The sequence below is a fragment of the Micrasema longulum genome, unplaced genomic scaffold, assembly GCF_059751315.1.
Source record: "Micrasema longulum isolate JH-2025_06_02 unplaced genomic scaffold, ASM5975131v1 h1tg000629l, whole genome shotgun sequence".
Lineage (NCBI taxonomy): Eukaryota > Metazoa > Arthropoda > Insecta > Trichoptera > Brachycentridae > Micrasema > Micrasema longulum.
The window spans coordinates 158,568-183,259 of NW_028277825.1; the positions used below are offsets into that span (position 1 = coordinate 158,568).

At 31.7% G+C, this 24,692-nt stretch overlaps 2 protein-coding genes across 3 annotated transcripts; one reads left to right on the plus strand and one right to left on the minus strand.

Moving 5' to 3' along the window:
- The first annotated feature begins 414 nt into the window (after positions 1 to 414).
- Positions 415 to 12,586, plus strand: LOC148280028 (galactosylgalactosylxylosylprotein 3-beta-glucuronosyltransferase S-like). Its single transcript, XM_088229019.1, has 5 exons — positions 415 to 756; positions 1,924 to 2,077; positions 5,298 to 5,549; positions 10,013 to 10,286; positions 11,829 to 12,586. The coding sequence occupies exons 3-5, from the start codon at positions 5,473 to 5,475 to the stop codon at positions 12,222 to 12,224; spliced, it is 747 nt and encodes a 248-aa protein (XP_088085145.1). The 5' UTR covers positions 415 to 756; positions 1,924 to 2,077; positions 5,298 to 5,472; the 3' UTR covers positions 12,225 to 12,586.
- Positions 12,515 to 24,154, minus strand: LOC148280029 (uncharacterized). Of its 2 annotated transcripts, none has more exons than XR_015822720.1 (7): positions 23,593 to 24,134; positions 21,965 to 22,082; positions 19,330 to 19,491; positions 17,178 to 17,643; positions 15,956 to 16,087; positions 14,662 to 14,834; positions 12,515 to 12,710 (listed from the first exon to the last, which is right to left on the minus strand). XR_015822720.1 is itself a non-coding variant. In XM_088229018.1 (7 exons), exons 1-7 carry the CDS (start codon positions 23,733 to 23,735, stop codon positions 12,635 to 12,637), a joined length of 1,038 nt encoding a protein of 345 aa, XP_088085144.1. In that variant the 5' UTR covers positions 23,736 to 24,154; the 3' UTR covers positions 12,515 to 12,634. The 2 variants fall into 2 exon arrangements, 1 of the variants encoding a protein (XP_088085144.1); XM_088229018.1 differs by having other exon boundaries at positions 17,410 to 17,643; positions 23,593 to 24,154.
- Positions 24,155 to 24,692: the final 538 nt, after the last annotated feature.

Sequence of the window (24,692 nt, forward strand, 5' to 3'; positions counted from 1 at the left end):
AAATAAGTTGGCCTAAATATAAGCTTCTCGTTAGGGGGGGAAAAAAATTACAAAAAGTCACATTTCTTGAACACACAAGCGATTATTAGTCAGATTTGGCGTTCCAACCATTGTGGGCCGTATCAAATTCCGCTTTGAAGTATTTATTTACCTGGAATATGCGCTACCCGGTAGCTCTATCTGAGAAAATCGAGACACTTAAATTTTTTTACCTACCTGATTTTACACGAATTAATTCCGAGATTTTTATAATTTTTATGCTCGGAAAATACAGGTAAATCAACACCGAGTAGGTATTGGGTAAATCCAGTCTCCTGGGAAAAAACGAAAATTCGACACTGGCTAGAACTCTCCAGTTGGGAGGTGAAAAAGCCTTAAAAAAACGAAGAAGAAAAACATTTTTGTGACCTGAGGTAACTGGTAACACTGCTCCGATGTCAAATTGTGAAATATTGGGGATTTTAGATTTTAGACGTCAGTGTAATATGTGCGTGATTTTATAGTTTATATTAATAAAAGTAATCTTTGAGTGATACTAACTTCTTAAAATTCGCTAATGATTTTAAACTGGTCTGCCTTATCTGTCTCGATCACATGCGACACACTTCTATCTTGAAGCTCAGAAAAATAAGGGATTAAATCAAATTGACAATTTTGAATTAGGATTTGGCGATTTAAAATATTATCGTTAAACATTGATATTTATGTAATAAGTTGGTCTTAAAATACTATATCTATAAGCAAAAGTTTAATTTGGTGAGTGCCTATATTACCACTTGTCTAAAGTATAGAAGAAAACAGAATTCCAAATCAGATATTCTACTTTATACTTACTTATTTTTAATGCTTTGATTTATTATAATATCATTAAATTAACTAAGTATCTGGTAAAACACCTTTAAGGTGACGCCATTAAAATTTTTAAAAAACTAAGTGAAATCATTTTGTTGAAAAAATGTCCTAATAATAACATAATTTTGCAGCTTGCTTCAATGAAATAGACTATCCTGCGGGGTACATGAACTTGAAATAAAATAAGTAGATTTTGTGATTTACGTAACGTCCACCTAACTGTTTAAAACCATCAACAATCTTCATGACCGATAATTTTGATTAAACCGCGAAACATGGACTCAGCGTCGAAATATTTTAGCTATATTTTATTGTACTGACCAGGGGCGCTTTTCTGAAACGCTCTTGCTGCACGAGAATCCAGTTTTTCTCGTGTATTTTGTATGTAAATACGCGAGAGCGTTTGGAATACCACCCCTGGTCGATGGATGGGGAGCTTGGTTGGGCGCTTCGCCCCCGAGCCTCTTCATTACACTACGTTTTAGCGTCACTCCTTTGTAGAATAATAAACATCATAGAGCGCGTCTTTGTGTATATATAAATAAATTCAAAAGAATATAATTAATGTCACTCCACCCTAATTTTACCGTGCCTAGGGGATTTGGACAATTTGTGTGAAATGGGCTACTCTCATGCAGATATCATGCAGCTTGTTTGTTCATTTGGGAATTCTAGTAATGAACATGCATTAGAAATTTTACTTACCTGTCTTAAACATTTGAACATATTTAATTAAAATAATGTTGGTTGCAACAACTTGTCTATTAATGAGTATACAAATTTTGAAGTATTTTCAGGCATTCGTCAGTCTCATCAGAATCTAAACTTCATCAACAAAGGTTTCAGCTCTCTTACTTCATGAAAATAATCAGATAGAAGAATATTTAATAAAGAAATATGGATGTTCAAATATGGGTAGAATAGTGAATGTTATACAGTGTTAAATTGATCACCAAAACCAGCCAATGACTGGTCAAAATTGCCTAGACTTCCATAATCCCTTCTCAAAGAGGTTCTTCATCTCTGTTATAATATTTGTCAATATAATAATGTTATCTGAATCAATTCCAGGACGATTGTTGCGCTACCTACCTCAATACATTTTTACAATAGAAATAATGGCAACAACAACTGTTTGCTTGAAAAAGATATTCGCAATGGCAATAGCATTTAGTATTTTGATTATACTATTGGTTTGGAACTCATCACTCGATGATGTGGCGAGGTATGTATTACAAAGTAACTGATTTCCACACAGGATTAGACAGATAAATATTATATGTTGTTTTAACCCAAAATTTTATGAATTGGAAGGTTGTGCATAATTATATGTACAGTGTGTTCCTCGGAGTAATAATGCGCTACCGCTATAGAACCACCCATATGGACAAATATCATTCTAGGATTATCAATCACAAAGTGAGCTATAGTTCACATCAAAACAATGGGCTGTATTTACTCAGGTCAAAAATTGCAAACACAGCGACAAAACCATCTGCTACACGTTTGTTAAACCAAAAGCATGCTACGCTTTTGTTCTATGCAATAGAGCGAAATGGCATCTCTATTTATGTAGCACGTTATTACTCTGAGGTGCGTTCGAATGATTAATAACCGTATGTTAATGTGTTAGTTCCTGTCGGAAAACAAGTAAACATACAAATATTTTTTTTGTTAGTAAGCATACTACAATGATTTATACAAAAATTTATTGTTACACACACATAAAACAAAGATTATTAAATATTTTAATGGAGTGTACGCTTGTCTTTTTTTTTACGTAGTCCAGATTAATTTAAATCTATAATATTGGGTTGAATTGAGTCCACAGACCAGAGATCACAAGGTTCTTTGCTCTTGCACATTAATTTATTTGCGTTTAAAAAAGTATTGTAGTTTTAAAATGTATATATTTTATATAGGTGAGCCGGGTTGTGGTCCCGTGGAAGTCTTGTGGTCTCACACCAAAGGCCCGAGGTTCAAATCCCACTCTACCACAACTCGATTTCCAATTTTTCCAGCACAGGTTATTTATGACTTTTAGGGAATGATCTGAAAATTTAAATATTTGAGTAAAGAATAAGAACTGAAGTATTTCTCTGTTATTAAAATATATATATATATATATATATATATATTATGTGCTTACCTATGAAATTGCCATTTTACAAACTAGCCAATTTGAACGTGGATATCTTTCATTTCAAATTCAAGAATGTACACAAGAATTGTTTTTTTCTTTTACGTAATGGGAATCGTTAATGTAAATACATGTATTTAATTAATGTAAAAATTGTATTCAGTAGTAATATTGTATTTATGTTTGTTATCTGAAAAAAAAAAAAATTTTGCTTCCTAATGCCATAATAGTAATCACAGACTATTGGATCATTCTTTTTGTGTAATGTGGTGATATCTAGTTTTTTTTTCACTCATCTTGTATCTAACTCAGCTTCTCCAACAGCTCCTCGAGTGATTTGCCGCAGATCTGATAAGTGATACGAAAAAGTTTTCATTGGTAATTTCTTGGGGCGTCTTGTTCCGCGCTCAAAAATCCTTGATAACAGCGTTCATAAAGGGCAAAGGGAGAACTGATTATAGATCGTTGGATTGTTGTGAGAAAATCTCCAAATACAAACTAAAAAAAATTAAGAGTATTCTCAGACATGGCCAGGATGCTCAATACTTTGTAGTAGCAAAGATGATAATACTTACCTTTACTTGACTATCACAATTAAAGTTAGCTTATGACTGAGTGCAAGAATTTTTATTCCTACTTAAATCTTTTAAATTACAGTGGGGCCTCGCTTATCGCTAGTTCGTTCGGATTACCCCGATTCAGAAGGGGTGGAAGCATTGATTACCCCTTTGAAATGGGCTGAAGATAAGGAATTTGATAGGCACGAAGTTATATTTCTTCGTAGACTGAGAGCCTGCGTTTTAAAAATTAAGTTTAAAAAACATAAGCAGAAGAGTATTGCAAACTTTTAAGACAACTAATTAAACTTCTGTTTTTTTGGCTTCATTTCAAACACGCAGCCTTCGTAGATGTTTATTATTCACTATTGTTAATATTGTCGGGTTTGTCTTTTGATGATTAAAGAAATTTCTGAACTCAAACATGTAATCCGCAAATAACCTGTTGATTGCCTGTCAGGATTGTCGAGGCCCTTATGTATTTAAATTATAAATTATTATTAGAGACCGCGATCTTAATTGTTGTATCAGAATAAAATTTGTACGGCTATTAGAACAATAAAGAACTCGATCAACTATATACTGAAATTTATAGTGCAGAATCTATTAGCAAAAATCACTTACTTTGGCGTTCTTGAACTTTGTGCGATTTTTTTTAGAAAATTTTCTAATTTAATGTATTTTTTCTTCTACTGAGTCTTTTTCAGAGACCAGAATTATGCGAATGCTTTATCATTTATATTTAAATATTGAAACATTGTTTTCCTGGTTTTTCACAAAATACTTTTGTTATTGTAATAGCGAATGTTTTGCAAATTTACTATCATATGGGATCCCTTATAAATCAATATTAAACTATTTTACCACATGGTGCTTTTATCCATACCAGTTTCAGTTAAATCTCATGCATCTTATGGCTAAATTGTATAGATAAATCCACCGTATTTTTGTAATATGCAAGCACATAAAATTTAATAACATATTGTTGGTCGGCGTGCATTACTGTCAATCTACTAAATCAACTTTTTCCAGGAGATATTGAAAACTGTATAGAATTATAATAGTCCAGAAACCGCGTACGCGAATCAAACTCAAGCCGACTAAACTACTCATAAATGAATAGTTTTGAGTAGTTTAAAGTAAATTTTTTTTATTACGTTTGCCTAATAAAAGTAAGTACCTGTTTTTTCCAGTCCAGTCAGTGAAATATTTTTTGTGGTAAAACATAACACAAAATTAACTTATATTTGTGTTATGATAATATATTGTTCGCGGTCTGGCAACATTATGCGGCCACTTTACGCATGTGCGGAGGTCTTGCAGGGGGGGGGGGTAAACTTGGACATGTGCGATGTATGACACAGTGCGATGTATGCAAACATGGTTCTACGCGCCTTCTGGTATATTATAATTCTATGAAAAACTTTTTTGAAAATCAAATCTAACACATTGTTTACTCCGATCTGGATACTGTTCTTCTTCGGAAAGCTCACCTACTATTGGTCCCACGCGTAATGTATGATTAGGGAAACGTCTAATAAGAGTTAAAAATCCCTATGAAAATATTATTTTTGACAAAATTGTAGATTGGTGGTAATGCATGCCCACCGATGATGTATTGAAAAAAGGAGATTTTCTAGCATACTGGGGTAAAGAGTTTTAGATTTGAAAAAACACGTATCAACTGGACTGTATTTCAATGTGCTTGTTTTATTACATCACATCTGCAATAAGTTGAATTGTTTCAGATACATCGATAAGAATGATGACTATATTTCTGGGGTTCAAGTATGCTCAGTGAACTTTGAAGACCTGAGACAAAATGTGCGCAGCGATGAGTCTCTTAATACCATACTATTTATTACTCCTACATACCCTTGACCTGAACAAACTCCTGAGTTGATACGACTGAGTCATACTCTAATGCACGTGCCACAAATTCACTGGATCGTTGCAGATGACAGGAAAACGTGTAATCCTATTGTGGATAATGTCCTAAGGTAATGTCATATTGCTTAAATGATTGTTCAGTATGAAGAATCCTACAATAATTATGTCCATTTTACATTTACTTGATACCTATATCTATTCCAAAATATATATTTATAAACTTAAATTTCAAACTTAGAACAAGTGAACACATCTTTGTTAAAATTCTTGAATTTAATTTAGAGGATTGCAGGATAACAAATTTAACTCCTGGATTTAATAAACATTTACATGCCAACACGTAGAACTAGACTCTAATGGGCTATATTTTTATATTTTTTTTACAATACGCCCAAGGGGCATTTACAAAAAATATACAGGTAAGTACAAACATAGTGAGTAAAAATTTAAAAGATAAACAACGCTTTTTTGTATACATGTAGAAACAATAAAAAGCATACTGCCATGCAAAATAAAAAGTGAAACTTTACATAGTAAAAAAGAAAAAAAAAATGGATATAAGAAAAGTAATTGAAATAAAAACCAAATTGTAAATAACTTGTAAATAATTTAAACAAAAAAATAAATACATTTACATATACTTATAAGTATAAAAAAATGGTATCAACAAATTATTGTTAAAAACAAATAATAAAAATTAGTTAACAGTAAGTATATATAAGATAATAACATAATATCTGGTACACAAAAATATTTGATACATCAATTTCAGAAAAAGATAATAATAAATAATAATACACATCAAAAACAGAGAAAAAATTGTATGAAAAAGAAAGTTTTATTACGACATTAATAATTAGTTTCAAACAGTGCATTTAAGAACGTTTTAAAATGGATAATTGTCGTATTAAAAATGTCTATTTCACAAGTAAATTTGTTGGCTAAAGAATGTAAATGCGGAATCGGAGAGTGTCGTGCATAGTTAGTACCTACGTATGTACTGGTTGTTGCAAACAACTCCGTACTTCTAGTGACTCGATTAGGTATTTTAAAGATAATGAGATTCAGGAGTTCACAACAATCGAGCTCCGAATTTAAAATTTTAAATAAAAAAAAGGTCATTTTTTTTTCTACGATCTTCTAATAAAATTAAATTTAAAGTGTCCAATAAATATGTTTTCATGCTTTTGTTTGTTATGTTGTTAATATGATTAACGAAATCTAATTTTACGTTAAACACTATACCCAGGTCTCTTATTTCGCTCACTCTTTCGAGCAATATATCGTTTATAGTGTATTCATACATAATAGGGTTTTTTCACAACAGAAAGTAATTGATTTGCACTTACTTACATTAAAAAACAAATTACTTTGTATGCACCAACTACGTAGTTTATTTAAGTTTAACTGAAGTGTTTTACAATCATTAACATTTGATATTTCCTTATATAGTTTTATGTCGTCTGCAAACAAGACAACTTCTACATCCTCAAAAATGGAAACAATGTCATTAATCAAAATTAAAAACAGTACTGGTCCTAAGTGACTTCCCTGTGGTAAGCCGCTAGAAGCGTAAAATGGCTGTGATTTTGTAGAATTAACTTTAACTTGTAATTTTCTATTAAGTAAATAACATGAAAACCACTCCAATAGTTTACCTTCTATCCCCAACGCTTGCAATTTCCTTAAAAGAAGTTTATGAGACACCTTATCGAATGCCTTCGAAAAATCAGTGTATATGCTGTCAACTTGTTTTTTTCTAGTAAATGCCTCTACAATATAATTTTGGTACAGAAGTAGATTCGTGGCAGTAGATCTACCCTTCACAAAACCGTGCTGATTATGTTCTATCAAATCTAGTAATTTTGGATAAATTTGATCCAATACTAATGACTCAAAAAGTTTTGATATTGTAGATTGAATACAGATAAAATGATAATTTTTTATATTAGTATTATCACCTGTTTGTCACCTTTCTCAAACCAACTATCTTTCTCACTCACCTGCACCGCGGATATGGAGACTAGAGAATGAATGTGTGTCTTATGACTTTTTAACTAGAGTGTGAATTCAAATCATCTCTAAATAAATATTTTACAATGTACTACACTAAAATCAAAATCATATGAACTGATTTGTGAGAGATGTTTAGTTGACATGCAAGCTCTCTCGAGCTATAATGACATTCGACAAAAATCGCTACACGCATTTGAGTACAACCAATGTTTTTGACTACTGACAAACTAAATGACAGATTGCGCTCAAACTTAACATCAATATAGAGTACAATTGTGCCAACTTAGCAAAAAAACTGAGAAATAATTTCTGAGAGCCTTTCAAATTACTCAGTCCCAGTATTTATTTGACAGAATGTATATGTCTATATAGGGTAAAGTATACAATTCACCGGCACTACTCAGTCTTTCAGCACTCTTTGAATGTAAAAATATAAGATCGTTTGACATCTGATAGTTTTGTGGAGTTATTTAACTTGAAGATAAACTATAGATACACATACAATTATTTACTAATCTGTTAAGTAAATTATAAAATTAAATATTGTGCATATTGTATTACCATTATTATTGTATTGAATTATTTTATCTTTATTAAAATTAATTACAAAATTCAATTATGAAATTATTGAAGAATTAAAAATTTTTTTTAGATACATCACTTCAACTTTGCTACACCATGTATTATTGAATAACTTATCTGTATTCTATTTTTTTAACATATATTTATGACAAAAATAACTTTTTTAAATATATTATTTACTGCCTTAGAACGGGAAGCTATGCCTAGTTAGGCAGTTTAGATGACTCACCAGCAAAAACAAAAAAATATGTATATATACTTTTACTACACAATAAACCTATTGTATAAATAATTAAATGTAAATTGCTGTAATAAATATGTAACAATATTTATTATTTATTTCTGCACCACAACAGGCCAGGAGGCCCAATTACAGTGGTGAATTACATCACAGAACATCCAGGCATGAGAAAAATTACATTTTAATTTTTGTGTTCTCACCGGGAATCGAACCCGGAACCTTACGTGTGTGAGTCAAGCGTCTTGACCACTACACCACGCAGGCCGCCAACAATAAATAAATAAATATGTTAAAATTTTTATTATGTATTTTGTATATTGATGTGTCGTGATATTTATAAATTTTAGTATAGAAGAGTCTTAACTTGACACAGAATTTTCTAACAAGACAGGACATGAACATTTTTAATTCTGCTATGGTAAAATTGTAGATGATAAAATATTTTTATCTGTGCCGAGAGGAGAACTCTAGTATAGTTTTTATGTATCTATTTTATAATCTAGTATAATACATTGTATAATTTTGAGTTAATATACTTATGTATATAATAGTTGGGCTGAAAAGTTCGTAGGCTGCTAACATATTAAAACACATTTTTTTGGTAAAATTCGATTTTATTATTCAATTTAGTTGCCTTCGGGGCGATACAACGATTATAGAGGGCATTCAATTTTTCTATAGCATTTTTATAGTACGATTTCTCTTGAGCCTTAAAATAAGCCTCAGTTTCGGCGATTGCCTCTTCATCAGTGCTGAATTTCTTCTTGGCGAGCATTCTTTTGCGGTCTGCAAATAGGAAAAAGTCACTGGGGGCCAGCCAGATCTGGAGAATACGGTGGAAGGGGAAGCAATTTGTAGCCTCATTCATGCAATTTTACCATCATTTTCATTGATTTGTGACACGGTGCATTGTCTTGATGAAACGGCACTTTTTTCTTTTTCAAATGAAGTTGATTTTTCGTGATTTCATCCTGCAAACGCTCCAACGACACTATGTAATAATCGCTGTTGATGGTCTGGCCCTTTTCGAGGTAATTGGTGAATATTATACCATGCGCATCCCAGAATCCTGATTCCATAACCTTGCCAGCTCCTTGTTTAAATTTAGCAAACCACCTCTCTACGGTTGACTTTCCTGGTGCAGAGTCTGAATAATGTTTTATCAAGCCAAGCCTTGGCTTCAACCGTGTTTTTTTTTGTGCCTTAAAGCAATGCTTCATTAACACATAAAATTCTTTTTTATCCATTTTTTTTACAATAACAAAAGTAGTTTCACTCACAATGCTACATCTCACGAACCAACTGTCCGACAGCTGTCAAATTTATACATGTATCTTTCAAGGTATCTAACTAAAAATCATATGGATTTAATTCTAGTAACGCCATCGTTGTGTCAGCCTACGAACTTTTCAGCCCAACTGTTATATATATTTTTTTTTATCTGTGCTGAAAATCTGACAACTGTCCATTAGTGCCGATATCCATATTTTTAGCATTTAAAAATCTATAGAAATTGTTATCCGAGCATTATAAATACATTCATGCAAGTTGTTTGAACGGTTTTGAAATAAAAATCACAATTTTATTGAAATGCCATAAACATACCTAATTTAGTACTATGCCATTTACTAAATTTAACATGCATAATTAAATATAAATTTTACGGTAGAGATTTAATGTTGCAATTATTATATTATTGCTTAAAAAAATATTTCTATGCCATGTACTTTTTAGGCGATCTGGACTTCCATACACTCATTTGACAAGTCCAATGCCAGAATATTACCGCAGAGTGACGACACCACCTCGAGGTGTATCCAACAGGAGGGCGGCACTTTGGTGGATCCACGAGAACATGAAGACTGGAATTGTGTACTTTGGGGACGATGACAATACATTCGACCTTAAATTATTCCAAGAAATAAGGACTACCAAACGGATATCCATGTTTCCTGTTGGACTCATTGGAGAATATGGAGTATCATCTCCTGTTGTTCATCTGGGAAAGGTTGTTAACTAGTTTTTATCCCCGTTATAATATATCATAACAATATTACAAATTTGAAAAATATCTGAATTTATAGCGCCCGAAACCTTTTTAGCTCAGCATGACAAAAATATGAAAAAACCTGGTTTGCCCGTGTGCCGTGTCACATCTAGGAATATTAACAATTTTCGCAGCCTTAGTAAATGAAAGAGAAATGAAGTAAGCCTAGTACACGAAGAAAGCGCATCGCTCGTTCTTTCGTTCTTTCGTTCTGGCAATGATCATACGTAAATGATGCGCGTTACCCAAAATGTCTTGACGTGTCACCTCTGACACGTGTGTCATAGGTTACCCATCACTGACCTAGAGTAATGATATTTGACCTGTTGCAATATAAATCTTATGTAAATTATGTGTTAAAATCATTTTTCAACAATGTTCTGAGTTTGTCCAAATTTTTATAGACTAGGTCTGTATTTCACCCCCTAGTAAGCGTTCAATATATTACAACAGAAATGGAGAAAATTTTGGCGAAGGAAATATGAATCCCTTCTTTAAAATGTTATCCATATATGTTGTAATGTAAATCTTGGTAACTCCCTAGGGGGTAAAATTCAGTCCATGTCTACAAACATTTGGACAAACTCAAAATACTGTTGATTAAACCAACTGGTCCAAGAAGTATATATTTTTTTATTTATTCAGGCGTTGCATAGTATGTATGTGATTTTTCAATTCAGTCAGATGACTTTCACCCACACCAATAAAGGTTTTAACTCTTTCTTCACAAGTATTAATAGATGGAAGAAATATGGGTGCTCAAACGTAGCCAGAATGGTTACACAGTTTGTGAAGTGGTTACATAAACCAGCCAATGACAGGTTATAAGCCCTAATGCCCAGACTTAGTTCCTTCTCTAAAATGTTCTCCATCTCTGTTGTAATATGTTCCTAGAATTGCATTTGCTATGTAATTGCAAGACGTTTGGCACTCTTCCAAATGGGAGCAAATACTCTCAAATTATTTAATACTTAAATACCAACCTTCCATGTGATTTATAGCTGCAGGACATGTTGTAATATATCTCCTATCTGTAAATTATTAATTTTAAGTCAAAACGCTTAATGCTCAAATCAAGGTTTTTAATAATTATGTTAAATTTTTTAATTTATTTCAACAGAGAGGGAAAACATTTTTGAGAGGAAATCCAGCCAGTCTGCAAGCATTTGGACATAATCAAACATGTTAAATTTTAATTACAGATGGGAGCTAGATTACAATACGTCTTGTAGCTACAGAGTGCATGGGCCATTAGAGTTCTAGCCCCCCATTTTCATTAAAAAAATATATTCAACTATTAAGTGTTTCGATTAGAACTGTAAACGAGGAACTACTTGTAAAATTCCAACCGCCCTATGCTCTGTAACTGTAAGAAATGTTAGAATATTTATCGTTCAGCACCCTCGAAGTCACATCAATGGTGCTATACAAATGAACTAAAATAATAATACTAAGTTATGATTACTATTACATTAATGTCCACTTTTTAATTATCTTTTTCAGGTGATTGGATTTTTTGATTCTTGGCCAGCTAAAAGAATATGGCCGGTTGATATGGCAGGTTTTGCCATCAATTTGCAATTTCTAAAACACAATGCGTCAATGCCTTTTAAAGCTGGCTTTGAAGAAGATCAATTCTTAAGGAACAATAATATCTCATTGGTAGATATTGAACCCAGAGCTAATAATTGTACAGAAGTACTTGTGTGGCACACTCAATCGAGAAAGAAAAGAATCTGCAAACTTTTGATTAATATTAAGTCAGTTGAAGCGAACCCTTTACATTCCAATTTAGCTTTGTTAATTAAAGAAGTTACTCATCACGGAATGGGAATCTTGTCAACGATTAAAGGAGTTACACCATTTATTATTAAAGATGGGAAAACTAATTCACTGTGATCTTGAAAGCATTAAATCAGCCATTTTCAAAATGCGATTTACACTTTTACAGTTAGTATAATTTGTTGACGTTGTTAAAACCAATTTACTGTGATTATTTATATCTTGTTCATGAAGTAATTTGTTAGTAATATGCTCAGATAATAATATTATAAATCATTCAAAACAAAATTTCAGGTTTGAAATATTTAGCAATAGCGTTAACTTCCATTTAAAAAATTTTTAACTGTCAATTAAAAATAAATAAATTAATACACATTTTTTATTTAGCTTCCTTAAAAACCAAATTACAATATATTTAGTTTAATTTTCATAATCATAAGTACAGATATAATGATATTAAATTTACATTGGTCAAATAGCCCTGTTTTAATAATTTATATTATGTTTGTACTCATAAAAAATAAGATTCATTTATTATTAATATGATTCCAGTAGTTTTCAACTTCTACCCCTTCCCAACTGGTATTCAAAGATTTGAAGTATCTGAAATATAAATTTATTTTATTTTATTTGATCTATTTATACTTTTACAATGTTTGTATTATTTTTTATAATACAGAATAATGTTCCTTTTAAATTTACTTATAAAATATTATATACAAAGGTTATACACGCATAAATCAAATGAATATATTTATTATTGTCTTGAGTATCGTTTCTGATATGGTTACATAAGAGTGATATCTTGGGTCCATGTAACCGTTGGTGTACCAAACCAGTGGCCTATGCACCATTGGGTATGGATAAGGTAATGATATTGGAAAACAATTTACTATAAAAAAGTAATAGTATAATTATTTTGTTGGTAAGGATAGATAAGCACCCTCTAACATAATAAAAGTTGTACAGGATTCAAATACCAACAGCTAGGATTAAGGTAGACGACAAATTCAAGAGCGCAGTCCACAGCCCGGTCGGAATCAGACAATAGATGGCCTCCGTGGTGTAGTGGTCAAGACGCTTGATTCACGCACGGAAGGTTCCGGGTTCGATTCCCGGTGAGAACACAAAAATTAAAATGTGATTTTTCTCAAGCCTGGGTGCTCTGTGATGTAATTCACCACTGTAATTAGGCCTCCTGGCCTGTTGTGGTGCAAAAAAAAATAAAAAAATAGAGAGATAGCCTCAGTCCATCTATTTTCAATCTGATTATAGATAGATTAATTGAAGAGGTGGTCAACATGAATCTGGGCTACAGACTAGGTAGAGAAAAGATCAGTATTCTATATTACGCTAATGCCGCCATCATAATTGTAGAATCCAAGAATGATCTCCGAAGAATGCTTCATAAACTCCACTTGACTTTGCAAACAACATGGAAATATCCACTGATAAAACCAAAAGCCTCACCCGGTGAGAAGTTAACTAGTTGTGGATAATAAAATCATAAAGGTGATTTGCACAATGAGACTCGGAAGCAAATTAACCAGCCTGCAGCAATATCAGGGTGCCTCAGAAATACCAAGTGGAGAAATAAGCACATGAGACAAGACAGCAAAAGAGAATGTACAAAATATGTGTCAAATCAACAGCCGCCTACAAAATAGAGGTAAGGGCAGACACTTCAAAGACAAAATCCTGGCTGAGAAGTTCTGAGATGCGAACTCTCCGATCCAAACACACGCTACTAGACCCCATGAGAATTACTGATATTCGGAGCACATGCGGTATGGAGGATATTGTAAGATGGGAAAGACAACGAAGACCGCACTGGAATGAACATGTCAACAGAATGGCGGAGGACAGACTTGTACGTATCACACTTCAACTCAACGTAGACCCCCAAAGAGGTGGTGCGATAGTTGGCAGTCAACATTCCAAGAGAAATTAGCGGCACAAACAGATCCTTAGGATCTATAAAAAGGATGAAGAAGAACCATAATGAACTGCAATGGGTTCAACAATCATTCGTAATAAATTTCTGAATATGAGAGCACTTCTCACACAAAAACATTTTCCAGTGCATGCATGTGCGAATTGTAGTAAAATTCATCACTTTGAGCAATTCTTAAACAGGGAACTGTTGAATTGATTTGCTTCTACCGAAGTACTAAATACAAAGTTCTCGCAGAGCAAACTTAGATAATTGGGAATTTTGGAATCAATTTTGACCGAGCCAATCCTTCATAGATTGTGAATACGTTTCTACAAATTAAAGGCTACTCACCTTGCTCTATGAGATAAACAAACTGTAAAGGCCCTTTATAGTTTTTTTTAATTATTTTAGAGCATAATTTTTATTTTTATTGTTGAAATAATAATAAAAACTGGAGAAATCTTAGATTCTTAGACTACAATAGCATAACAATTAAAAAAGTACACAATAATAACACAGTGTGATAAATTAAAGAATATTGATTTTTTCAAAAAAGATTCTGTGCATTGTCATTGCAGCAAATCAATGGAATTTAAATACTGTTATGTTTATACTTACTTTTCTTGGACTTTTTTAAGGATTTCTTTTTCTAATCCAGTCAAACCGTCAAAAAATACAGACATATTAGATTCTAAAATTTTCATTCTGTTCATTCCAACTAAATGTGTCGAAACTCCTTTTAATTCAGTTGAATACCACAATGCTAATTTTCCAAGTTCAACTTCCTGCTTCTATAATCAGAAAAAAAATTGCACATAAATATTAAAATACGGTTACACAAATTTTACAGGTAATAGCATAATTTTGGATTAAATTATGTACTAACAATTTATTTCACTTATAAACTATATGTAATTATGATTATAACATGATATTGTTGATATTAGAATTGTAACAGGGATTTTTCTAAAACACAGTTAAAACCATGATATAATCTCAGAGTATTAATGCGTAACCTAAAGAGAAGCCCTATCACTATGTTTCATAGAACGCAAGCGATGTTGGTTTGTTGGTTGGCAAGTAATTGGTGGCCATTTTGTTTTATGTGACAACATAAACATAACGGTTCGATCGGATGCTTTTGTAGCTATACTTAGCTTTGTTTGTAAATAACTTGGATATTTACGTTATAATAAATAAAAATCGACTATGGTGAATTGCAGTATGTTTGGTTGCAGCAGTAGGAGCGTCAAAGGTGTTAAATGAGTCAGTTTTCACAGGTAATTGATTCCGAATATTTTCCGATGATTTACATTGATTTTTGGCATTTATTGTCCCGATGCGTGTATTATGTTGCTTAAAAACTTTCCTTATGTCAACATATTTACTTCAGATACTGATTTTTCTCCATTTAGGTGATAAATTTGTGAATTAAAGTATGTTTACTGTTGATAATGACAGTCAAATATGGGCAATAAGTCAGGGCCGTTCTAGGCATCCATATCAAGTTTGAGTTTTTATCGAGTAGAGGTCGATTCAAATTTTACTCGAAAATAGCAATGTTAACCTTGAAATCGCATCTAAAATGACGTGTATAGCTTGGCGCATTATTACTCTGAGGATATAATAGTTCATACTAAAAGGCCAGCATAAATGCATACAATGACAACAACCATAATTTTGACAGTAAAGTTGATTGTGTATGATTATAAATATTAAAATAGTTATTAGTATTTTTTTAATACTCCATTGAATAAATTTTTTATTTAAGTTAGTATATAATAATTCTCGGTGAGGTGAAGAACTATGTTGAAAATATTTGTCAGTCTTTAAAATTCCCCGGTGAATTAAATCCACTACTTATCAACAAACATTTGGACATACTCAAATATTATTTTGTAAAATAATTTACCGTGCAATACATAGCTGCTTCCACACATCTGTCTTTAACATCTTTAGGTGCTTTATGCCATTTCTGAGCTCCGATACTGGTTAATAAGCCCATACAATGATCCGCTGCACATATGACTCCTATTTTTTTCTCCTAAAAATCAGCAGGTATCATACTGAGTGATGTTGAATCAACATTCTTGCGGTAAACCACTTGAAGCAAAAAAGTCTGTGATTCAATGGAATTTATTATTATATGGATTATTATATTAGTTAAGCTTTATTAACATCTTTTCCAAAAATACTCATTCGGGGTTCTGGTTCCATTTCACTAACAGAACTGTATTTGTCCACTTGATGGTGTAATGATCAGCGCGTGTACCTACTATGCAAGAGGTTTCGGGTTCGATTCCCGACATGGTTGACATGAAATATTTATTTAAAAGGGTTTTTTTACTCTAGAATATTTCTTAGTCCCTAGACTGACACCTGAAGCGTAAAACTAATCATCTTACCTTCAAGTAACAAAAATGATCAAGATACAGTGTGATTGGTGTACCAATGCAGTGCTCTATGCACATTAATATTTTGTTTATGTACGTAATTAAATAAGTTTTACCATCGAATTATAAATTCATTTATATGAAAATAACTATGATAACATAAAACTCTATGCATTCTCAGTACATTTTTTTTTGAAAAATATGAAACAAATATTAATAATAAATACATATGTACATATATTATTTCTAAAGTATTCATATAAGGAAAATATAGAAAAATATCAAATGCACAATTTTCAAAGAACTGATATACTATATATGATAATAATAATACTGAACATAATGTTTTGCCCGTGTCTGAAGAGCACAGTCCTGTGTGGGAAATAGAACAAAAAACTTGGACAAGTGTCTCTGATTTCAGATAAAAATCCTGAAATAAAATCGAGTGGAGATAAGCCCACATCGTAGTGATGTGGTTGGTGTGTTCGCCTACCAAGCTTCCTCCAAGCATTTTCTAATGGTGAGTTATTTACAACTCGTTAAAAAAGGCCCTCTAAATGAAATATTTAGGTAAATCATAAGAATGCAAGTTTTTTTTTTTTTTTTAATAAAAAATATTTCATGTCAACCATATTGCGAATCAAACTTGAGACATTTCGAGACAACTAAAGGTAGGAAAAAATTTATGTGACAAACGCGGCATTATCATGTGTTATATGAAGATAAGGTGATCAGTCTTACGCTTCTTGTGCCAGTTCAGGGACAATAAAAGTTTGCAGTGAAAACTTCCTTTCTAACAACTTTTTCAAGTCAATCTTCTCAGAAATCGAAGTCAGGACTTCAAATATGGTAGGTCAATTAATTACACCACTACACTACTGACTTATCTCCACACAAGAGCGGCCATCAAGTTAAAAACACTTGTTTGGGGTTCCGGTTCTATTTCACTAAAAGAATTGGTTAACATACAAACCTGAAAGAAGGAAATATAATCATTCAATGAGTTATCTATAAGTGTATTTCTAGCATAAGTGAGTACAGTATCCAAAGGGAACGGGGCTGAACAAATTGCTTCTTTTAAAATGGATAGTGGATATCCTGTAACGCCAATATATTTTGCCTTTCCCTCATCTCTAATTTTGGAGAGAGTTGGTAATGTTTCATTCAGAACTATTTCTAAAGATGGTGCAAATTCAATATCGTGAACCTGTAAAGAGAAATAAACAATAAAAAATATCATCATATATTATTTATGTTTCGGCATTTGTTTTGTGGAATAACATTTTAAATATAACAAATTACGACAGGGATGAAGAATACCTTAAATAAGGGAATATGGAAGTCTAGGCATTTACAGGGCTGTTTAAATCAGCCAATGACAGGTCATAAGCCCTGTAAATGCCTAGACTTCCATATTCCCTTATATAAGGTATTCTCCATCCCTGCTGTAATTTGTTAATCTTAATGACTCCCGAGGGGGTGAAATCCAGTCTTTTGTCTACGAACATTTGGACAAACTCAAATATTGTAATGAAACCAACCGGTCCAAGAGGAAGTTTAAAAATTGGAAAATTGTTTTCAGGCGTTGCCTAGTATGTGAAATAATTCAGTCAGATAAATCTCTTCACAACAATAAAGGTTTCAGCTCTTTAACTTCACTAAAATCAACAGATAGAAGAACTGAAGAAATATGGATGTTCAAACAAAGGCAAAATAGTGAATGTTACACAGTGTGTAAAGTGGCCACTTAAACCACCCAATGACAGGTCATAAGCCCTGTAAATGCCTAGAATTCCATATTCCCTTATTTAAGGTATTCTCCATCCCTGTTGTAATTTGTTAATCTTAATGACTCCCGAGGGGTTGAAATTCAGTCTTTTGTCTACGAACATTTGGACAAACTCAAATATTGTTTTAAATATAAAATAAATAAAACACTTTGTATTTTTACTCTTCACACAAGTTTCCGGTATTCAGAATTACCCATCATTAAGTGTAAATATATACTGAATTTACCAGTCATCTATTCTGGTATTTCTGAATACCCATAGTAACTTGTTGTGTTCCTATTAATATTAAACTCAATGTGTGGCGTAAAAATATAAAATATTTTATTTATTTGACATAGTTCAATTAAATAAAAATTCTAAATAACATATGTTTTTAAATGTTTATGTTTGGACTGAAACATATAAATATTTTTTTATCAGCTAAAAACATTGTTCGCCCTTTATGACACAAATTTAAAACATGTGGGTAATTTTAAACTTGGTTCTCTATAATCGTTGGGGAGTAAATTTAAAAAAATATATTTTGATAGAAAAAAATATTATGAAAATTAAATTGTCATTGTGAATAAGCCACTGCATTGGTACACCAACCACAGCAAAATATCTTGATCAATTTTGTTACATAAAGGTAAGATAATCACTCTTACGCATCATTAATTTTTACAAAATTACCAACTGCTTAGTTTAAGAAAATTTAGTATAAAATGAATCAAAATCATTTTAGGTTTAGATCTTTAAAAAAATATGGTATATTGATAGATATTTTAACAAAGATGGAGAACTTTTAAAAGAAGGAATATGGAAGTCTAGGCATTTACAGGGCTTATGATCTTTTGACTGGTTTATGTCATCACTTTACACACTGTAACTTTTGCCGCTCTGCCCATGTTTGAACATCCATATTCCTTCTTCCGTCTGTTGGTTTTTGTAAAGTAAAAGATAAATATGTGGATGTATTCACAAAGATGATAAGACATTACAATGCTGTCAGAACTGTTGACTTAACACACTGTAATAACCGAGAGAATGCTATCGGAATAATTATCTGACTAAATAGAAATAAAAAAAACTTATAATTCTTCCAAACGAGGTGGTAAACGTACTTGAATAATATCTATGTGCTGTAGACCGAGTCGTTCAAGGCTTGTGTCGACTGAAGATATTGTTTTCTCCTTGGAAAAGTCAAACATAAGTTTGTAATCGAGTTCGTATCTTCCTACTTTTGTTCCGATGTAGTATGCTTCACGGGGAATGCCTAAGAGTGCCTAAAATAATTAAATACATTTCTAAAACAATTGTTGTATTAAAAGGACTGCAAAGTGTATCACCGCTAAAAGGGGCTAAGATATTATAAAAAGTAATGAAAATAGCACAGTCTAAGTGGCGCAGTATTTTTTCTAATATTAAAAATATCACAAAAATAAATATTTGTATTCTAATGATTTATCAAAGTATTTCAATTTTGGGACTTTCAGCGAATTTTGGGAGATAGCAAGAGATAACTGTGTTTGAAAATGGAAACAAAGTTGTGAAATAGAGGGGTTCGAACCTTAGACCTCTGATCCGTAAGTCCACGACACAACCACGGAACCACAACTTATTCAATACATACCATATGATCAAAAATGAACGGGATTTTTTTTATTTTATTTTTTATTTAAATCTTAAAGTTGGGCACACATATCATACATATTGTTATGTGTGTTCTAATAATAACATTGAAAATATATTTAATTTATAAATTGTTTATCACATATGTCTTGACCATTATTTTAAATTTTGATATGTTTTTTTCTTCATAAATATTTTTTTCCATTTCGTAATACTTTTTAATTGCTTTAAATAAAATTGAATTTTGTGACTTTGCCTTTTTCCTAAATGGAAGTCTAATTTTGTTCTTTTCTCTAGTATTGTGATCGTGTTCATGCTGGTTCCGATCAATTTTTTTCCAAATTCTGTTTTTTCATTAGAGTTTATAATTTTATGAACAAATATCATTGTATTGTAAAATATTCTTTGTTTATATGTTAATAATTTCATTTCATTTACCATCGACTTTACCCTCGTATATCTGTTTTTTTTCAAAATGATTCTAAAGGCTTTATTTTGTAATACAGTTAGTTTATCTATGTTTTTGTTTGATAAAAATAAAATGCTACTACAGTAGTTAACGTGTGGTTCAATAATTGCTTTGTAAATAGTTTTGCAGGAGTCCTTATCAATAAATCTTCTGATCCTTCCCAAAATTGATATTTTTTTTGCAATCTTATTTATTACCATCTTAGCGTTTTGGTGAAATGTAAGTTTTGAATCCAACATTACACCTAAATATTTAATTTCAGTGACTTCATTAAGTTTTTCATTTTCTATTACAATTGATGGTGTAATTTCTATTCTTTTGTTTCCTATATTCATATATTTAGTTTTGTTAACATTTAATTTTAATTTATTAATTTTTAGCCACAGTGATACACTATTAAGATCATGATTTAGTCTGTCCATAATTGTTTTATAATTTTCTCCCGATATATATATTAAGGCATCGTCTGCAAAGAGTCTTATTTTTGAATATTTTAATGTTTCGACAATATCATTTATGTATATAATAAACAAAATTTCTAATTTGAAATGCCCGCGTCTCACCAATCGGTATTATTTTGTAGCCACGTTGACAGCACTGAATTTGACAATCTGTCAAAGTTTGACAGCGATCGGATGCTCAGTATTCTGTCAGCGTCAAAGTCAAAAAATTGCTTTGTGGTGATTTTTACAATGGATAAAAAATTGACACAACGAGCGTGCCTCAAATTTTGTGTTGCGAATGAAACTTCGTGTGCCGAATTGTTGAAAATGTTAAATAAAGCCTTTGGAGAATCGTGTATGTCGAAAACACGAGCATATGCATGGTATAAGAGGTTTAAAGATATTCGTGAATGCTTAGAAGATGATAAACATACTGGATGTCCAGCAACGTTAAGTACCGAAGAAAACATCAAATCGGCAAAGAAAATTGTGTTAAAAAATGTATGCGTACCAATCTGAAAGCTTGCTGTGTTATTCAGCATCTCATCATTGAGATGTTTTGGGTATGAAACGCGTCACTGCCCTCGTCCCAAAATTTTACACAACGATAAAACGCCGTCTCATACAGCGGTGATTATTTCAAAGTTTTTGGCCAAAAATTCAACTAATCCCATCAGCCAAGCACCGTATTCTCCAGACCAGGCCCCGTCTGACTCTTTTCTTTTCCCAAGACTAAAATTGCTATTAAGAGGAACACGCTTTGAGACGATTGATGCCATAAAAGAGAATTCGCTGCGAGAGCTCAAGGCCATACCTTTACAGGCCTATGAATAGTGCATGGACAATTGTATTAAGCGTTGGCATCAATGTATCGTCGCAAATGGCAAGTATTTTAAAGGAAATAGTAAAAAAAATATTGAAAATTTAAATTTTGTGTTTTTTAGCCAAATTCCCGTTTATTTTTGATCATAACATATATTCAATTTATGTTAGAAAGTACCTTTATATATTATATAAAAACATTTTTGTGTGTTTTCACATAAAAACACTGTTTAAAAATTTATATTTGTACCTAGGATTTAGCCACTTCTGTGTATTGTTTTTTATGCAGGCAATAAATTACTTTTTAAAAGTTCGTAAATTAATACAACATGTTGAAAGAAATGTGTTCATTAAAAACAATAATAAAGTTAGTAATTAAATTAGTTTTATTACCTTCCCAAGAGTTATCTCAGACTGCCCCTGACCATACCAGGGTGCTGTGTCAATGTAATTGATTCCTCGTTGTATTGCGGTTCTTATTGTATTTATGGCTTCCTGTTCATCAAATTTTCTGCAAGCAAAATGTGACACAATAATATAATAATAATGAATAATCTCTGAATTGAATATAAAAAAAACACTAAGTTTTTATTATATAGCAAAAGGAAATGAGTGACGTCTTGTGATTTGCGTAGGAATATGTCACGTATAAACAATGCAATAAACATTCAGAACAATTCGTTATCCTTCAAGAAGATTTGGGTCAAGTCATTGAGTCGTGCATTGTTCCAGATAATCTAAATATCGCACATAAGTATCATTGAAATGTTTTGTTTCACCGTTCAGGTTAGTTTATACTTCTCTCTCTCTATATTCCACACAAAACTAAATTTCTGGGAGAGCAGGGTTTTTTACTGCACCTCTTCCATGCTACGTTAGTACAGTCAGTGCAGTAGGAATGTTGCCGGTGGCGCAGAGGAGTACTTGATATTGTATGTGATAAAGATAAGGTAATTAGCAATCGAGAGCAGTTTTTTTTCGATTATCGTTTTATTTTATTTTATTTGGGAAACTAACAGTTCTACATACAATTTATAGTAAACGAACAGATATAGTTTATAAACTCAGAACTAATAACAGATTTCCACAAAGTATACAAAGTTAGTAAAATAAAATATATAGAAGATAACGAAAAGGGAGACTGTAAATGAAAATCGAATTTCATTCAGTTTTGTGAATTGGGAAATATTTGAGAAAGAATAGAAATATGGAATGGATACCTACCTTTAATATGGTCTGAATGTTCTTCAATTTCTGGCACTGGATCACAAATGAACTTTAATATGACAATGTTTTCTACGACGCGCGACGATTCCAACCACTTTTTATTCGATTTTATGTCAAGTCTAAATATTTTAATATATTACGTATTAAATAAATACATTTAAGTTTATGCATATGCATATATTTTTATATAAAAATGTTATTTTAATGTAGGTACTCGTAAATATTTTTCAATAATCAAAGAATTCAAAAAAAATAATTTAAGAACAGTAAGTTATTGAAAATTGGGCGGGATTAGAATAAGGATGCTTGAAGAGAGGATAAGGAGGGGAAGGGAGATGCACATATTTATTATTATAATGTCTACCAAGTTACATAATTCATTTTTAGTGTAAATTTTAAATCTGAGAAATTTTCAATTTAAACACATTATTTTTGAAACTATTGTGAGTGCGTTGCGCTCTTTGCTCCCCCTAGCAGAAACCATCTCTGATCCAAATATTTAAATTTAGGCACAATAAATATTGATAATCTCTAAGTGGTAACAAATATTTTTTTGGATTATGTTCTTTAATTATTTAAACACTCGCATCAGGCTTGATAACGAAGTGTCCAGGATATAAATGAAAGGAACAGTTTATATTAATTGCGCTGTTTTGTAAATCATTTCACTACAATTTTTTTTTCAAACGATGAAAGTTCAACATAATATTCCAACGTTAGACATTATTAAAATCGTGCTAATTTTCATAAAATTTAATGAACTTCAAAAACGCATAGCATAATGGATAACTCACTCGTAAAAAAAACTGAAAACGCCACCGCCAAGAGAGAGTTCCGAAACTTGGAGACCTGTAGATCCAAGACTATTATACTTCATCTTCAGTACACTTTCTTCATCGTGAAATCCCTCCACAAAGGTTGCAGGAAGATGTGACATTTAAAATATTACAATATTAAATATTGTAGTAAACAGTCCAACGAATGACAAATGATAAGTAAACGGCGACTGTTTTCACTATTACTTTAAATAATAATGTGACAACTGGAAAAATTGTAAATCGTAAAGATAAGTTTTTTCAATAAAGATTACACTATCACGACAAGGTAACGGCGCAGGAGCTGAAAAATACAGTCGGATAAGGTCACTTATGTTACAAGTTATAAAATTGATAATGTCAAGAAGAGAAATCCAAGTCATCTGTCAAAACAAAAACATATATGACGGAGTCTACGTTTATGGCGCAAAGCAGGATGCGGCACAGACTACAGATATCTGTGGGTTTTATAGCCGATACAAGATATAAGACCTTCTAGACTGACACTGCCCGGCTGTTTCGACAAAAATTGGAACGTCTGTGTTCAGGAATATGTTGTACGTATACCTACATCTACAGGATATGTGTAATGTGATGATTGATGATTATTGTATTTGAGGGTAATATTAACTTTGGTAAATGAAGTGCAATCGAATAGTGCACGTTTTTTCATCTAAAGACATCTTTATTGTTTTATTTTTTACCAGTTTGTCTTTTTTTGTTATATAGCATTACTTTTAAAAATTAAAACGCTGGTTTTTCACTTTTAAATCACTTTTGCCTTCATGTTTAATGATTGAATTTTCAACCATTAAAGATAAGCAATCGTAAGACCTAAAAGTCAGATGGTAAGTTTATGACCTTGAACTATCGTCACTCACCACCATCCTTAAAATGTCGCTTAAAATCTATTTTCGTTATGTTTTTTTTCTCATTTAGATTTCAAAGAAATGTACTTATATTTGTTACCTTTATTACCAAGTGCATATGGGTGCTTTTATATTAATTGGCCGTAAATAATGTCGATTTGTTCCCTTTCATATGACATCCTTATTAAATAAAAGTGATAAAGGGTATGA

Coding starts and splice junctions, on each gene's coding strand:
- LOC148280028 (XM_088229019.1), top strand. CDS start 5,473: ATGCACGTGCCACAAATTCACTGGATCGTTGCAGATGACAGGAAAACG. Junction 5,550..10,012: donor ATTGTGGATAATGTCCTAAG/GTAATGTCATAT, acceptor TGTACTTTTTAG/GCGATCTGGACTTCCATACA. Junction 10,287..11,828: donor CTGTTGTTCATCTGGGAAAG/GTTGTTAACTAG, acceptor TATCTTTTTCAG/GTGATTGGATTTTTTGATTC.
- LOC148280029 (XM_088229018.1), bottom strand. CDS start 23,735: ATGTCACATCTTCCTGCAACCTTTGTGGAGGGATTTCACGATGAAGAA. Junction 22,083..23,592: donor GTTTTCAGTTTTTTTTACGA/GTGAGTTATCCA, acceptor TTTTGCTTGCAG/AAAATTTGATGAACAGGAAG. Junction 19,492..21,964: donor CTGAGATAACTCTTGGGAAG/GTAATAAAACTA, acceptor TAATTATTTTAG/GCACTCTTAGGCATTCCCCG.